The 17,694-nt window shown below is 43.4% G+C and overlaps 1 protein-coding gene across 1 annotated transcript in view; it reads left to right on the top strand.

Annotated features, from left to right (window-relative positions):
• Positions 1–13,993: 13,993 nt before the first annotated feature.
• The window catches only part of E2F7 (E2F transcription factor 7), a 30,614-nt gene continuing 26,913 nt past the window's right edge, over positions 13,994–17,694 (top strand). The window contains exon 1 of the mRNA XM_059081698.2: positions 13,994–14,077. Coding sequence (XP_058937681.1) covers positions 13,994–14,077 — 84 coding nt within the window. The remainder of the gene's footprint in view (positions 14,078–17,694) is intronic.

The raw sequence follows: 17,694 nt of genomic DNA, 5'->3' as shown, positions 1-17,694 counted from the left end.
ATGTTTTAAATACCACTGAATGTCATACATAAAAATGGTTAAGATAGTAAATTTCATGTTGTGTATATTTTACCACAATAAAGAAATGTTTTAAAAAGTATTTCAAGGGGCTTCCCTGGTGGCGCAGTGGTTGAGAATCCGCCTGCCGATGCAGGGGACACGGGTTCGTGCCCCAGTGCGGAAAGATCCCACATGCTGCAGAGCGGCTGGGCCCATGAGCCATGGCCGCTGAGCCTGCACGTCCGGAGCCTGTGCTCCGCAGCGGGAGAGGCCACAACAGTGAGAGGCCCGCGTAACACACACACACACACACACACACACACACACACACACACACACACAAGAGTATTTCAAGGAGTTTACATATACTGAGAAAAAAGAAAATGAACAAAGACACAAAACATGATGTGTCAAATCGTGGAATGTTCTAAGAAAAACAAAACAAGGAAGGAAGACAGGGAATGCTAGGGGTGGCCTGCAGGTGGCTGCAGTAGTCAGGGAAGACTTCACCAAGGAGATGATGCTTGAGCAAAGACCTTGTGTCAGAGAGGGCTAGCTGTCCACAAACATTTGCACTCCCCTTCTCAGAGGAGAACTGTCGCTACAAGGTGGCCTCTGAGCCAGGATGACATTTCCCAAGCCCTCTCACATCTGGACATAGCCACGTAACTAATTCTCACAATGGAATCTGAGCAGATGAGCTTTCTCTTACCTCTAAGCTGGGGTTTTTATGAATCTGAAGTGGCTCCTCCACTGTCTCTTTCCCTTTCTGACAACTGAAGCAGAAGACTCTGAGGCTTTAGAACAGGGCTGTCCAAGAGAAATACAATGTGAGCCATATATGTAATTTTAAGTTTTCTAGTAGCCACAGTAATATATGTATTATTACTTTGTGTAAAAAATATATATATACATATATATTATAGCTTTGTGTAGTGGCAGTACTGTAGCCAAGGAAGTTCATCCAAGATGTGATTATTGCTAGCAGAAATGGGTTAAATTCATTTCAATAATGCATTTTTGAGCCCAATATCTCCAAAATATATTCCAGTATACATTCAATATAAAATATTCATGAATACTTTATATTCTTTTTTTCAAAATCTAGTTATGTGTTTTGCACTTACAGCATATTTCCAGTAATGATGGCCATTTTTCAAGTACTCAGTAGCCACAGGTGGCACCACATTGGACACTGCAGGTTTAGAATATGCTGGAGCCAAGATGAAAGGAGGTGGGTCCCTGAATCTCCATGTGGAAGACAGCCACCCACCAACAGGATATAATAATTTTTAGTGTTATATGAGAGAAAAATAAACTTCTTTTATGTTAATCTTCCAAAGTTTTGAGGTCCATTTGTTACAGAAACTGATTCCTTGAAGTGGTGTCTTAAAAAAACCCCAAAAAACTAAAATATAGAGCATTGACTTAGCAATCAGGTAGGAGATGGCACAAAATGTACATTAGAAGCTGGAAATCAGAGACCCATGTATGTTAAACTATTATGTGTGCACACTTGTAAGAGAAAACAAATACCTAGTGATCCTGTAGCATTAGAATAAGTAGTTTGAAAGATCCAGAATGCCAAAAGACACTGTATTAGTCTACTAGGGCTGCCATAATAAAATACCATACACTGGGTGGCTTACACAGCAGAAGTTTATTTTCTCACAGTTCTGGAGGCTGGAAGTCCAAGATCAAGGTGCCAGCATGGCTGGTTTCTGGTTAGCCCTCTCTCCTGGGCTTTCAGATGGCTGCCTTCTTGCTGTGTCTTCACATGGCCTTTTTTCTGTGCATATGTACTCCTGGTGTCTCTTCCTCTTCTTATAAGGACACCAGTCCTATTGGATTAGTGTCCCACCATTATTACATTGTTTAACCTTAATTACCTCTATAAATGCCCTATCTCCAAAAACAGTCACATTGAGGGTTAGGGCTTCAACATATGAATTTGAGGGGGTAAAATTCTGTCCAAAAAAATGCTGAATGCTCCTCTCTGCACTGAACAAAGAGTTCAAGAAAGAAATGTGCTCAGGAAAGAACTGGCTAGCTTGCAAACAGAAATGGAACAGAATAAAGAAAATCTAGGAATCAAGGTGGGCTTGAGGCCTTGCAGGCTTAGAAAGTTGACTGCTTCTAGACACCAAGCAGTAGGAGATAAGACCTGAAGTGTTTTGAGCAAAAGCACCCATTAAGTTGCTTTCGTTAAGCAGAGGTGTGCAAAGCTGAAACACAGATCATGGGAACTTATTCTCTTCTCATCAAGCCTATTGCTTCAAGGGGCCTCCAGTAAGCCCCATTAAACTAAGGGAAGCATAGGGGCAAGAAAGGAAAGAAATAGAGCAGGTGTAAGAATCACTTCTAAGAAAGAACTTGGGATATGGCTACTGCACATGGAACTAATGAGAAATCAAGGGAATAATGTTTCTGGAGAATAGTAGTCTGGGCCTTACAAAGCCTGTGACTGTAAAATATCCTCCCAAGGACCTCAATATCTACCAGCAGGAAGCAGGCTGTAAAAACTGTGCAAGCTCCAAGGAGGTCATATTCCTTAATGTTCATCTTAGGTATCACCAGAAAGGATAATGGACAAGAAAGAACATCCCAGAGGCCAGAGCCAAGGACCACAGAGAACAGTGAACAAGCAAGTTCCGCCCATTGTGCAGGAACGTGGTCTAAGGAAGAATCTGCAACCACGTCCAGGGCAGGGAGGCTTCACAGCACCTGCCCATTCGGATTCCTCATTGTTATGGACCAGTTACCGCCAAGGATGTCCCAGTCTGCCCTTTCACAAATACAAGTTTCTGTTGTGGTTATCCTGTTCCTGGTCCATATTTTTTATATGAGGTTTGTTGGGGGTAGAAGGGAGAGGTGGCAGGCACTTTGTTTTTGAATTCATAGGTCTCTGGACCAAAGGAACACCTTACCCAGAGTGCCTGGACTTTGTCATGGATGAGGCACCTGGGTGGTACTTTGGGTTGTTTCCTTTAGGGAGGAGGTCACACAGATATTTGGTGGCCAGAAGGTAGTCTGTGACAGAAATGACTAGCTGCCCAGGAGTCCTTACTCCCTGTTCACAGTGTTAAATTTTTGCTAGGACATGCTACAGAGCCAGTGACTATGATCACAGCTCCCCCTTGAATCCAGCGTGGCCCTGTGACTAGCTGTTCTCTCAAGAGGATGTGAGTACAAGTGACATATGCCATGTCCACTGTCTGACTTCCCTTCCACTAACAAGAAACAGAGGCCCTGGGGGCCTGGCCAAAGAGACTGCAGAGTCACAAAGAGAAGGAGCCTGGGTTCCAGAGTTGCCACTTACAGGAAAGCCACCTGGTACACCATTATCAGCTGTTATAGGAGTGAGAGGTAAACTTCTTCTTTGTTAAAGGCACTGTAAATTTAAGGTTTCTTTGCTACAGAAGCGAACAGCACCCGAATTAATGCTCCTGAAAGTGAAGGAGAGAGGTAAGCAGCTCTCTGGACAAAGAGCATTCCAGGCAGAGGGAACAGTCAATACACAGCCCTCAGGCAACAGAGTAAGTGTGTCCAGGGATCAGCAAGGAGCAGAGTGTGGCCAAAGCCAAGCAAACAAGGGGAAAAGCTGAAGATGGTAAGATCAGAGGTGTAAAAAGAGGTCAAATCCTGAAGACCTTGCTGGCCATTGTAAGGACTTTGGCTTATACTTTGAATTAGTTGGGGAGCCATTGAAGTGTCTGGAGAATGAGAACATGACCTTTTAAGTTGGACCACTGTAGCTGGTGCTTAGGGATAAATTACAGAGGGACAACAAATAGAGAGATCTATTAAAACAATCCAGGGAGGAGGTGAAGGTGGCTTGGAATCCGGAGGTGGTGGTGGAGGCAGGGAGCAGCGTTTGGATTCTGGGTATGTCTTTAAGGTAGTGCCAAAGGCTCCTTGTTGGAAATTCAGGCAGAAATGCTATTTATGCTTCTGGTTGGCACACGTCAGACAACTATATATGCATCGAGAGCAGAAATTGGCTCCCAGCAGCTCATAAAGTACTTGGTGTCCTCTGTAGTGAAAAGGGCTCTGCCAATGCAGAACAGCATTATTGTTTCATTACACGTATTAATAATTGATGTGTAGGCACTTCCCTGATGGTGCAGTGGTTAAGAATCCACCTGCCAATGCAGGGGACACGGGTTCGAGCCCTGGTCCAGGAAGATTCCACATGCCACAGAGCCTAGAGCTCTAGAGCCTGCGTGCCACATCTCTTGAGCCTGTGAGCCACAACTACTGAAGCCTACATGCCTAGAGCCCATGCTCTGCAACAATAGAAGCCACCGCAATGAGAAGCCTGGGCGCCGCAACAAACGGCAGCCCCCGCTCACAACTAGAGAGAGCCCGCGGCACACAGCAATGAAGACCCACCGCTGCCAAAAATAAATAAAATAAATAAATAAATTTATTTTAAAAATAAATAATTGATGTGTAAAAAGTAAACAAAACTAACTGAAGGTCTTATGAATGCTTTCTGAGCTACCAGCCCATAACAACTTTTCACTGAGATTTAATACTATTAAAATATATTCATCCTCAGTGCTGTCATTAATATTAACCATGAAACTGCCATTAGCCTGCGGCGAGACAAGATTGCTTTCAAACAGCCAACTGTGATTGTTCTAAAACAAACAAAATTGGCAGGCTACCACTTTAAATTGGAAAACGATCAAGATGTCAGTTTTACAGCCATGAAAGTCAGTGAAGCTTGACTCACAGACTGCATGGAGGGTTAACTTCTCTTACTTCTACTTGCGTATTTAACAAGAGAATTATTAGATAATGGTGAGAGCAAATTAATTTCTTACTATTGTACAAATTTTAATCCATCTTTTGCTTTTCCTTTTAAAATTTTAGTCCTATTGTTACAACGTGTGGTATTCCTCTCTGGCAATATTGTCTGCTTTCCTCTCCTTATAATATGTTCTCAGTTACACCTCAGCTGAGTTTGTAATTTTTTACTAGTCTAGAAGAGTCACTGAAAAAAAAAGGAATCCATTTACATAACTGTATTGTTCTCCAAGTAGCAACTTTGCCGGGTTTAGGCTGACACTGACTAAGGTGGAAACTTCTTGAAATCTGTAATTGTTTTTTAAAAATCACAAGATTACAAAAGATTTAGGAAAAGAGCAAACACAAAGTACCCTGAGGATACTCTAGCATCACTCACTGTAATTGCAAATATCAATAAAATATTTAACTATGAGACAAGAAATCAGTAAAATGGAAAAACCAATTCCAGAGTAAATTTCAGCAAGCTTAAGAAAATAATAAAAGTGGCCACATGGGAACATAATTAAACAATAAGAAATCCAGTAAACTGGGTGTTGGAAACAGGAAGAAGTCTTCCTGAGTCAAAAGGATAGGCAGAATTTAACATCATCAGCTAAAAGCAAGTTGAAAACGGAAATAAAGAGGAATTAGACACATACACACTCACAAAGGATATTAGACCAGTTTACTAAAGAGGTGTAAGGCCTAAGAGGGGAGAAATAAATGCAACAAAATATTAGACATTATTTGCAAAAAGCAAAACACATAAGGAATAAGAAAATATTCTCAGGACTTCACTGGCAGTCCAGTGGTTAAGACTTCACCTTCCTGGGGTGTGGGTTCCATCCCTGGTCAGGAAGCTAAGATCCCACATGCCTTGGGGCCAAAAAACCAAAACATAAAACAGAAGCAGTATTGTAACAAATTCAAAAAAGACTTTAAAAATGGTCCACATCAAAAATAAAAAACAAAACCAAAAACACTTTAAAAAAAAAGAAAATATTCTCAGTTTACTTAAACTACATAAAGCATAAGATAAAATAAAGGAAACTATGCTGTCTTACAAATAAGGACTTACAACTGTAAAAAATAACATTAAACAAAAGAAATAATGTTTCGGCACTCCTTTGCACAAAACACAATCACTTTTGATGGGACTTTTATAACAGACGACATGTGGAGAGGAGAAAAAGAGAACTTAATTAAAGTAATTATGGCATCATTAAAATGTAGACCAAAACACTATGTCCTAATTTTTTGCCAGGCCTTACAGGTCCCTGTGCTAGATGGTACCATTCTTTATAATAGGTGCAGCCAACTATAAGAACAAAAGTCTCTGTTGTACCATCATGGACATGGCAGTTTATTGGACAGGCATGCTGTATCTGGAGATTTTATCCACTGCAGATTTTATTCATATCTTAAATCTTTGACAAGAATAATAATCCAGGGATCCCAAACAATTCCATTAAGTTGGTCAAGCAAGCCTCCATTTTCTCACACTCCTTTCTGAATCTTTCTCCTTTCCTCAGGAGATTCTTTCTCGTCCTACCCCACTAGGAACACAGTCACCTCCATTCAAGCTTTCCTCCTGCCCCCAATCTTACCTGATTCCACTTCCATCTGCCCCACTCAACTATGCCTGCCCTGAGCTCTCTCTCCTTGTAGGTCCTATTGTCTACAGACACGCTGATAAATTTATCTAAGTATAACGAGGACATTAATACACATCCAAGAATTGGCCCTCTTAGTTTGCAACTAGAGGAGGAGAGAGGAGCATTTGGGGAAATAACTCAACCAAAGAGACCAAAATTTGGTCCAATTACAATTAATGTCTCAACGATAGGGGGTGGGGAGGAATTATGAGTATAACACAGTGCCTACTACCCAGATGTGGTCCCCAGCCTGAATGCTTAGCAATAAGGATAATAAGAGAAAAACAACCACCAAGAGGGATTGTTCTCTGACTGCCTATTTCAGCACAGAAAGGAACTGACCTGATAAGACTTTGTTGGGGGGTGAGAGGAGGGTACAGATGGGGGCCAAGGCCATCTCCCATACTCTCCGGCAGCAGCACCAGCGGAGATCCAGATCTGGCTTCATTTGATGGCGGCAGCAGCAGCAGCTGGCGCCCTTGACAGAGGACACAGCGGCATCACAGAGCATCCTTGACTTTCTGAGTGACAACAGCTTCATCGGCAGGAGTAGCCAGGCTACATGGAGCTATCTGAGGTCATGCATCCCCAGTAGGGGTAGAAAGAAACCAACATATTGTAGTGGAGGCCTTGGGTATCAGGGAGGTTGAAGGGACTTATTTCAGAGTATGTGTGACTGGGGGCACCCAGAATTCACAGGAGAGGCAGGAGTGAGTCTCTGAACAAGGCTAGAAGGTCCAGTGTTTTATAGAAGGTATTACAGAGAAACAAGGTTTTGTACTTTAAGGTTAACCCAATTTTTACCGCCAGGTGTGGTCTGAGGATAAATGCCTGAACATGCTACATGGGTGATGCTGGTTAAGTGATTACTCTTTCCAGGAACAGTTTGCATTTTAAGAGGGACTTCTTGGAGACAATACCTTAACCTTTGTATATCAACACTTCCCCCAACTGTTTAGTGAAGTTGTGGGCTAATGTACCTCCATTTGGGCTCAATACTCTACTCGTCCAGTTTTTCCAAGGCTGAAGACCCCTGCATATGATGAGATGGCTCTAGGTTAGGAAAAGATAATATTTGAGGTATTTAAAGTTAAGTTTCCGGGCTTCCCTGGTGGCGCAGTGGTTGAGAATCCGCCTGCCGATGCAGGAGACACGGGTTCGTGCCCTGGTCCGGGAAGATCCCACATGCCGCGGAGCGGCTGGGCCCGTGAGCCATGGCCGCTGGGCCTGCGCGTCCGGAGCCTGTGCTCCGCAACGGGAGAGGCCACAACAGTGAGAGGCCCACATACCGCAAAAAAAAAATAATAATAAAATAAAGTTAAGTTTCCAGTCCCTGAGCCCCTAACCCCAAACTCTTCTTTCCACTTCACAATGAAAACATTTTCATTTGGTCCTACAAAGCATTATAATGAAAAAATGCTATTAAAATAATGCTATTAGGAAGGTATAAAGTTACCTGCAGCCGTTTAATTCTAAGCTTAGAAAAATAAAGATGACAAATGTCAGTCTTCGGCCTGATGTTTTTTAACAGTCTCATTAATAATGTATGTATGTACATAATGTAATATGATTAGTAGAGATGTGTCCAGTTTCACCAAATATGGAAATTAAAAAGTGACTTCAGCAAACATTCTTACACATCCACACCACGTGATTAGGCGCCAGCAGCAAATAGTTTTAAGAGGATATCCTAAGTGTCCAATAAACACTTGGAATGACAGAAATGGAAGGTTCTTCAAAGGTCCTCCAAATCAGGCAAACCATTTTAAAGAAAAAAACTGAGGCCTAGGTAGGCAATACCTTTTGTTCCACGGCCAAGCTTGATCTAGAACCTATGTCTCTCCACTACTCAAAGTGAATTCCTTCCCTTCTAGATAAGGCTCTGGATATTAATGGGACTCCTGTCCCCCATTTTATCCAGAATCTCGGTACCAGGGCAGTGGTTAATCTCCATTTTTACCCTCCAAACATTGTGGTCTCTCCAAACAACCACGCCCAAACCTGCAGCTTAAATGTAGCATCATGGAAAGGGGTGTCTCACTATACACTCTCCATGATCACATTATTCCCGGAAACACCCAACCCAGCTCAAAATCCATCCTATCTGCTGTGGTCTGAAATGTTTGTTACAGCACAGCCCACTCCCCGCATCCTTGCCTATAACATGCACACAGAAGTACACACATGCAAACATGCACACAAAATATGCTATCTTTTCATTAAGGGAGGATGCAAATCACACAATCATTAAGGAAACTGACCTTGCTCAATAGTGCCCAGGATGACAAGGAGTCTGTAAAGATAAAAAATGAATTCCCTCGGTTCCCTATGGGGCATGTAACCACAGCTTAAGCAGCTCTCTTTGAACGGCTGGACATCTGGATGTCATTTGAGATGGGAGCCATAACTGCCCTTTGGTATTAATATCTTTTTTTTAAATTGTTGCTAAGGCCATGAGGAGGAACCAATCATGAACTCATTCTCCTTCTGACATTGCTTATGGTCAGCCAAGAATAAATTTTCTGCCTTCTCTGAACCTGCAAGCAGTTAGAGAAGCAAATATATCACATTCCCAGACCCAGGAATAGCTGAAGACAAAGGCCATTTTAAGTGGCAGCCCTCAGTTTAAGAAGAGCCGTTAAACTGATCCACTCAGAGACCTCAGAATTGCCAGGATGTGAAGTCAAGGTCCTTCTGTTATCCACGTGGTGAAAAATCAGTTTCTAATTCCCTTCTGTGACTGAACTCTTGCGAACAGATGTTACACCAAGATGACTGTGCTTGCAGTGTAGAAAGAAAGGAAAATATCAGAGGAAGCTGATACATTAACTGGACAACTCAGACTAAATGACATGGATTGTATTTCACTACATTTATTCTTTCTGTAAAGTGTGATAAATCTTGAGATTCGGAACCCCAAAAGGGCAAAAGACTATTTGCAAGTTTGAGAAGGCATGCAGTACGTCTTGTATACAGAGGAATGTCAGTCATCATCTGTGTATATTCTGATCACAGCCCCTGCTATTCATTCTTCTGTTAACCTCCACCCACCCATCAGATTTCTCATTTACAACCTCATCTCCTTCCGAAAACCAGTGATGACACAGCCATAAACCAGGAAGACCCAGCCCTTTGAAACCTCTGCACCTATTCCAGAGAGCAATACACCTGCCCAACTCTTCCTGTCCTCACTGGTGGGACCTGAGGATCGATTTCTGAAACCACTGAGTCAGAAGCATCCAAAGGAATCGATGAATAACCATACAATTAGCATGTGCAAAGGAAAAAGACACTAGGAATTGAAAAAAACTTAATACCCAAGTCCAATTCCAGATCAAGTAAATTAGAAATCTCTGAGTGTGCAGTTCAGGTATAGGTATTTAAAAAAAATCTCTCCAGGTGATTTTCAAGCACGGACAGGATTGAGGACCACGGGCTTAGCACAATACAGAACCTTGGGGACTGTGGCCACATAGGTAGTATTATACTGTTCCGAAGTCAATGATCTTTCCGGCAAAGATTATCGAGGTAGAACTGTAAAATACTTCGAATAGGATGAAACGTGGTGTGGCAATTTTAAAATATGGCCCCAGGGCTTCCCTGGTGGCGCAGTGGTTGAGAATCCGCCTGCCGATGCAGGGGACACGGGTTCGTGCCCCGGTCCGGGAAGATCCCACATACCGCGGAGCAGCTGGGCCCGTGAGCCATGGCCGCTGAGCCTGCGCGTCCGGAGCCTGTGCTCCGCAACGGGAGAGGCCACAACAGTGAGAGGCCCGCGTACCACCAAAAAAAAAAAAAAAAAAAAAAGAAAAAAAAATATGGCCCCAAATTCTTTGTCATTTCTCTCACTGAGAAGAAGGGTATATGTCCTCACCTCTTAAATATGAATGGATCTTTGACTGCTTTGTTTTAAAAAGTACAGCAGAATTGATGCTATCTTAGTTCTGAGGTTACATCACAAAAGTGCACTAAGTAAAATTTCCACTTTGTGGGCTAAGGGACTCTTTTTGGAGCCCTGAGCCACCATGTAAGTCCAACCAGCTTGAATCACCATGCTGTGAGGAAGATCAAGTCACATGGAGAAGGCACATTTTCTCGATGCCCGAGCTGAGCTCTCAGCCACCATCAGCTTCCACTAAGAAACTGACAGATTATGGGACTTGAAAACATCAATATAAATAAGTAGTACAATATAAATGGAGTACTGTCTCTGAATTTGCCCAACAAACAGTCATTTTCTAGTTTTCCTCCAAATCTAAGATCACTCTTGCTTTAAGCAATCAATGAAATTACAAGTGTTTGAAGCTCCACATTGTTTTTCGTGTTTTGAATAGATAGAGGCTACATTTTAATTGAAATAGATGGAAAAAATACTCTGAAAATGCTAGGAAAAGGTCTGTAACATAAAATTGCCGAACTTCAAAGAAACAACCAATATTATTTTGAAATATTAGAGAAATGAATGGACTTTCATCATTGAAATGGTGATCTAGAAGGCTGAATGGGGGTCCCCGAAAAAGGCATATCCATGTCCTAATCCCTGGAACCGGTGAATGCTACCTTATTTGGAAAGGTCTTTACAGATGTAATTAAGGCTCTTGAGATGAAATCATTCTAGGTTGTATAGATGGGACCTAGATCCAATGACAGGTATCCTTTTAAGTGGCACACAGGAGAGATTTTAAGACCCACCAAGAGGAGGCAATGGGACCACCAAGGCAGAGATCTGAGTGAGACAGCCATACATTCGTCAGGACTGCTTACAGCCACCAGAAGCTGGAAGAGACGAGGAAAAGATTCTCCTCCAGCGCACCAGAGGGAGTGTGGCCCTGCCAACATCTTGATTTCAGACTTCTGGCCTCCAGAATTGCGAGAGAATAAATTTCTGGCTTACCAACCAGTCTGTGGTAATTAGTTACAATAGCCACAGGAAATTAATACAGTTGGGAAAATAAAAAAATCTTCATCTAATTTTCTGCTTCTACACAAGTGCAAAATTTAATAAATTACAATTTTATTCTTTATAGTTGTCTCCTTATGCTTCTACTTACAAGACAGATTTCAGTTTAAAATATCATTTCTATTATAAAAGTGTCAAATTTTTATAACTATTGTTATTTTTCTTTACGTTTAATATTTCCTATGCTTTCTTTTTGTCTCTTTAATGTATGATCGAGCAGTGATTTTTATGCTGTATTTATCAGCAATCTAAATAGAATACAAAGTGAAGCACTTGACTGAGCATTCTGAATTCTGCAGAAAGTTTAAGTATGTTTGTATATTTAATATATAAATTCGGGAGGTGAGGGGTGGAAAGTGAAGCACTTGGTACAGAAAGGATAATGAGGAGAATGATATCCTTGCTAGAAAGGACACAGTTTGTAGGGAAATGTCTGCAGACATGCTTTAAAGAAGGCTGGCAAATTCCAATAGTGGAACATCCTACAAAATAACTTACCAGTACTCCTCAACATTATCGAGGTCATCAAAAGTGAGGAAAGTATGAGAAATTGTCACAGCCAAGAGGAGCCTATGGACACATGAAGACTAAATGTAATGCTGTATCCTGGAACAGAAAAAAGGACATTGGATAAGAATTACGGAAATCTGAATAATGACTTTAGTTAAGAATAATATAGCAATATCGGTTCATTTAACAAACGCACTAGACGGTAATACAGATGTTCATGAATAGGTGAAACTGGGTGCCAGATATGAGGGAACTCCCTGTGCTATCGTCTCAATTTTTCTGTAAATTTACAGGTGTTCTTAACGTCTATTAAAACACATACACACACGGCTGACTCTATCAACATTCCTATTTTAAGTAAGAAACTAAGGTTGAGGGAAGTGAAACATTTCATACAAATCAGCAATGTTGAGGAAATTTTCTCGACTTTCCCAGAATGCTAGTCCATACTGCAGAGAGTTATTTAATAAGGCTAATTATTGGCGATGTTCTGAAAAGGTAACAACACCAATAAACTTTTCTGGACTTGCAAAGTAAAAAAGAAAAAACAGCTGGTTCTGCTGGCAGTCGAGTTTCCAGAGCTAACTGGCGTGCCATCTGCTCGCAGCGTAAGAGTGGTAACCATGGTTCTCGTGTCACACCAGCGTTCGTGTTAAGAAGTTTGCCCCAACAAGCCAGGACAACTTCGCTTCCGCGCAGGTTGCTGGGGGGTGGGGTGGCGGCGGCAGCATCCAGAGCGTGTATATAGTTTTTCCAAACTCCATCTGGTCTCCCCTCCCCAGGCTGTGCCCGCGGTCTCCCCGCGCCGCAAGCCGCTGGACCGGCGGGTCTTTTACGCATAACAAAAGAGTCCTCCTCCTCCTCCTCCTCCTCCCGCCGTCCCGCGCCGCCCCCACCTTGGCTTCCCGCGGCCGCCCGGGCCCGCGTCCCCGGCAAGAATTGGCTCCCGGGCCCGAGGTTTCCAGGTACCCGGAAGGGGGAGGGGGCGAGGCGGCAACAATTGGGCGGGTGAGGTCGAAACGCGCGCCCAGGAGCGCCAAGACTCAGAGGGGCGGCGAGCCCGGGCCGTGCCGCCGCACGATTGGCCGGGGTAGCCTCGCCGGCCGCCGCTGATTGGTGGATTCTCAAATTCGGTCTCAAGGCGCCAGAGGAGGTGTTTTAGCGGGGACTGCGATCCGGGGCTGGAGTCGCGCTCGGCGTGTCGGAGCGCTGGCGCTGCCCGGACGCCGCGGGGTCCCCGCTAGCGCAGGGCACTCGGAGCGGGGAACTGCGCGCCTCGCTTTCCCCGCCCGATGTCGCCACCCGGCTGCTGATCGACTCGCCCAGCTGATCCCGCGCTGCTGTGGGGTCGTGGAGGTCCAGGTAGAGGCAGGAAGGCTCCTTCGCAAAGAGGGAGTAAGTAGCGTGCGGCCCCGGCGCTGGCGGGGAGGCGGGAATTGGGGCGAAAGGGGACCCTCCCGTCCCGGCTGCCAGCCTGCCACCCCTCCCTTCCCCGGCTGCCGCCGGACCAGGCGTGCGAGGGGTGTCTGGGATCCAGCTCTCCCTCCGGCCGGGCAATAGGGAACTTGCTCTTCCTCACGACCTGGGGGTTTCATTGGAAAAGTTTATATTTGGGGTCTGCTCGGAGGCCTGGGAAAGGGCTGTGCTGAGCGCTGAGTGGGTTTGGTCTAGCGATCAGGTTTCCTTCCCCCCTGATTCAAAACCCCTCAAAGCCGAATTCCTCCCCATTCTTTGCGCCAAAATTAACTGACCTAGGAGACCCTGTGCTTTCTGACAGATTTGCCCTACACTCTCCTGACTTGAAACTTAATTTTGTCCTGTTGCTTTTCATTAAAAAGTATTATTTTTGTCGGGGGTTTTTTCTTCCCAATTTCAGTAATTACTAATCACACTTAAGTGTTTGTGCTCGTTCGTGTGCGTTTCGGAGAGTTGGAGTGGCCACAATCCTGAAAATTCCCAGGATGAGTTTAGGGAGCGGAAGGAAGTTCATGTTCATGAGCAAGTAATAGATATTTTTGTTGAAGGAAAGAATGTCCAATTTAAAGTCATTTTCTGATGTAACTGTGCATTACAGATGGAGGTAAATTGTTTAACACTAAAAGACCTGATCAACCCCAGACTAGATTTTGCAATTGAAGATGGGGAAAATGCACAAAAGGTAAGTGAACTTAAATACCTTAAGTTCTATCATATTTAGGATGGTGATGTCTAATTCAATTCAGGATTCCAACATGCCACTTGTATTTGTCTTATAATAATCTTGATGAACATTTTAGGACTATGCTTTTCTTTTTTTTTTTTAATGGAGGAGACATCCAACCATTATTATTGAATTTCTCATTGTGCAGTGGTTAGATGTAATGTTGAAACTGACATATATGAATCAAAGATATGCTAGATACTGCAATCAAAAGTTTGTAATAATTGTAGTTATCAAGAGTAGAATTAGCTAATGCTGGGCAGGAATATTAAGCCTCAGTTCCCAGGAAAATAGACTTTTTTACTCTAAATGCTAGATTATTAAAGTGCAGTGAAATGTTCTTCATCCTGATGGACCAGCTCCTAGAGGTGGTTCAATTCTCCCAAGAGCATGACCAGTGAGTGTCTCCCATATAGGGAGATAAAGTGACTGAGCTCACCAAGGACTCTGAATATTTTACAGTGTTACTGCTGGTTTTGCACTGAGCTTTCCCTTGTGGTTTTTGCATGCCTTGTGATTTGTAAGACAGTAGTAGCATCTTCAAGAAACATTACGAAGTGAACCGGCCATAGAAATGTCTAAACTGGACCCATGTCAGTACAATGCCCTCACCAGCCGGTGCCCTACCGAAAAGGTGTAATAGCTTGTTAGTAGCGAACATCTAAGCATTTTGGGGCAGAGGCAAGTAGATATGACAAACCCAGGTTTAGAAAGTTTAAATATCAATCTGAGCATAGCAACTTCCATAGGCATTGAACTTCTCTGGTTCCTGGGCTTAATTTTAGGCTTAGCACCCACAATGAAATTGCCTGGTTGCAAAGCACCTGTTATATGGGCCTTTGAAGAATACTTGACAACCGTTAATTTTGGGTAGGTGTGAAACTATATGCTTTTTCATGTAGGGTTTTTATTCCCCCCAGCATTTGATTTATTTTTGTTAGGAAAAGAAGTATACCAAAACATTATTCTTTTAAAGAGCATTATTAAAGAATTCGCTATGCCATCTGAGAGCGGCAATGCCCAGACTTTAGAGTATATATTCAGAGTTTTGGCTTTAGGAGTTTAAGAGCAAAACTTTTTGTTTTCCTTCGTAATTTGGATGGGACAGCCTTGAAAGAATGTGTATACTTTTATATAAAGTCAAAGTGTCCACCTCTTTCTTTCTGGGTCAATGACTTTTTTTTTTTTTTTTTTTTTTTTTTTGTGGTACGCGGGCCTCTCACTGTTGTGGCCTCTCCCGTTGCGGAGCACAGGCTCCGGACGCGCAGGCTCAGCAGCCATGGCTCACGGGCCCAGCCGCTCCGCGGCACGTGGGATCCTCCCGGACCTGGGCACGAACTCGTGTGCCCTATATCGGCAGGCTGACTGTCAACCACTGCGTCACCAGGGAAGCCCCTGGGCCAATGACTTTTTATCGTGCCTTCAATAAGGGTACTTCTACTCTAGTTAGCCCAGTAGGTGCTGTGCCCAGCTGAGCTTTCATATTTTAGTGGGTGTAGAGAAAATCTCAAATGATGCCATGGAGATTTGGGAAAGTGGTTAAAGTGTTTGAAATAGAATACACGAGCAGGGCTCATTTCATCTGTCAAAGAGATGGCAAAGGAAGAGAACAGAGTGCCCCTGCAAGACGCTAGGCTGGGCTTTTGTCTCTCTTTTCACATTGCTGTGAAGTAAAGGAAGGAGGATTTCTAGGGCTGCTGAGAACATGGGATTTGGAGTCAGAGAGATCTGGGTTTGATTTCCTGCTTTACCATTTGTTAGCTTCATAACCTCGAATAAATATATTTATTCAGTCTTTCAACAAATATTTATGTTTCAAGGGCTGGGGGTACAGCAGTTTAATAAGTCTCCTAGCTTCCCTAAGCCTATTTTTTTCTTCCATAAATTGAAATTAATAAGTAGCCTCTCCTCTTTGGGTGTCTGTAAAGCACCCAGCAACCCGTACTGTTCACACCTTACTCATTTGAACTAACAGACCAAAGATGAATATGATGCAGGCCTGGCCCTTGGTTACCTGAGACACTTTCAGGGACTGAGATGTGAAACTCACGAACTAGACTGTGATTTGGTAAGAGCTATAGGAGTGGGAACCAAGTGCCCCAGCAGAACAGAAGATTAAGAAAGAAATTCATGGGGAGTCTAGAGAAAGTTGGAAAGCTTTACAGAGGTAATATCTGGGCTGAGGACTTCAACTATAAGGAAACAAGAAGGAGTGAGATGGTCATTATAGGCAGAAGAATCTATATGAATATATGCTGTGGACATTCAAGAAACGTTCAAAGTTTCCAGAGTGGCCAGAAGCTAGTGGTACTTCTTGAAACCCTCTGGTGGGTGCCTGGAACAGTATCCTATGTGTCAGTCGGCATTTAGAGGACTTATCTTTCTTGACTGTCTGATCTTCGTTGCTCAAGGTCTATAGGTAGGCATACATCTTCTTACCACTCACGGAGAAACTTTTCTTTAAAACATAAAGGAGTTTTCAACGCCATTACCCAATCTGACTGTGCCCAAGTTGTGAGATTATAAGCAAGACTCTCCTCTTCAGTTGTCTACAGTGCATTTAGGAATGACAAAAGTAGAAAAAGGATGGTTTGGGATGAAGCGGTAGACAACAAGGACTGAGCTGTTGGCGGGGCTTTGTGAAGGAGGTAACACTTGAGCTAGGGCTTGAAGGGATGAGTGCTGAGACTTAGGCAAGTAGAGAGGAAGGAAACTAGTAAAGAAGTAAATCAGCATGGTAAATTTGGGGACACTCCTAGACTTAGTGGGCATGGGGTTTCTTTGAAGGTCATTCATCTTTTGGGAGTGGTTAAAAAAGAAGGCGAGTTCAACTTGAAGCATATATTTGTACCCATGTGATTATAGGTAAATAAATATGTGCAAGAGGTAGTTGGTTGCCTGATCTGGGAATTCACGGAAAGTCCTAGCCAGATACAAACTTGGGAATTAACAACATACAAGTTGGTTTCAAAGCCTTGTACATGAGTGGGTGAGCTGCCTTGGAGAGAGCACACAGGGAGGTGTGGAGGACTGAGTTTCTAAGAGTGGAAAAAGAGGAGCCGGTGAAGGAGGCTGAGAAGGAACAGTCAGAAGAGAACCAAGAGAGAAAAAAGTGGTAGCTCAGAAGGACTGAGAGTTTTATAAAGCAAATAGTCAACAGTCTTAACCGTTGCAATGAGGTCAAGTGCAATATTTTGCCATTGACTTGTCAACTGACAGATGACCTAAGTGAGAGTAGTGGATCAGAGCAGACTGGTGGTTTGAGGAACCCCCCCTGGGAGACAGGCAGGGGAAAGCCCTCCGTGTGGATTACTCATTCTGGAAGGTGTGCTCTGAAGGGAAGGAGAGTTGTTAGTCAATAGCTAGAAGGAGACGCCTCCTGACGTGCCTGTCATATTTGCAATGAGTCTTAAACAGTAGGTCGGATTTCAGTGGGCAAAGCTTAGCCCATGGCTTTAGAGTCAACGTGATGGTGTGAGCAACGGCTCAGATGTGATAAAATTTGGGGCAGGTTTGAAGAAGAATGAGTGGACTGTTGGGGCAAAATGTGGGACGTGCATGAGATGGGACCAGAA

Source organism: Kogia breviceps, chromosome 12, assembly GCF_026419965.1.
Source record: "Kogia breviceps isolate mKogBre1 chromosome 12, mKogBre1 haplotype 1, whole genome shotgun sequence".
In the NCBI taxonomy this organism is placed as follows: domain Eukaryota; kingdom Metazoa; phylum Chordata; class Mammalia; order Artiodactyla; family Physeteridae; genus Kogia; species Kogia breviceps.
This window is presented reverse-complemented; position numbering and strand designations above follow the sequence as displayed.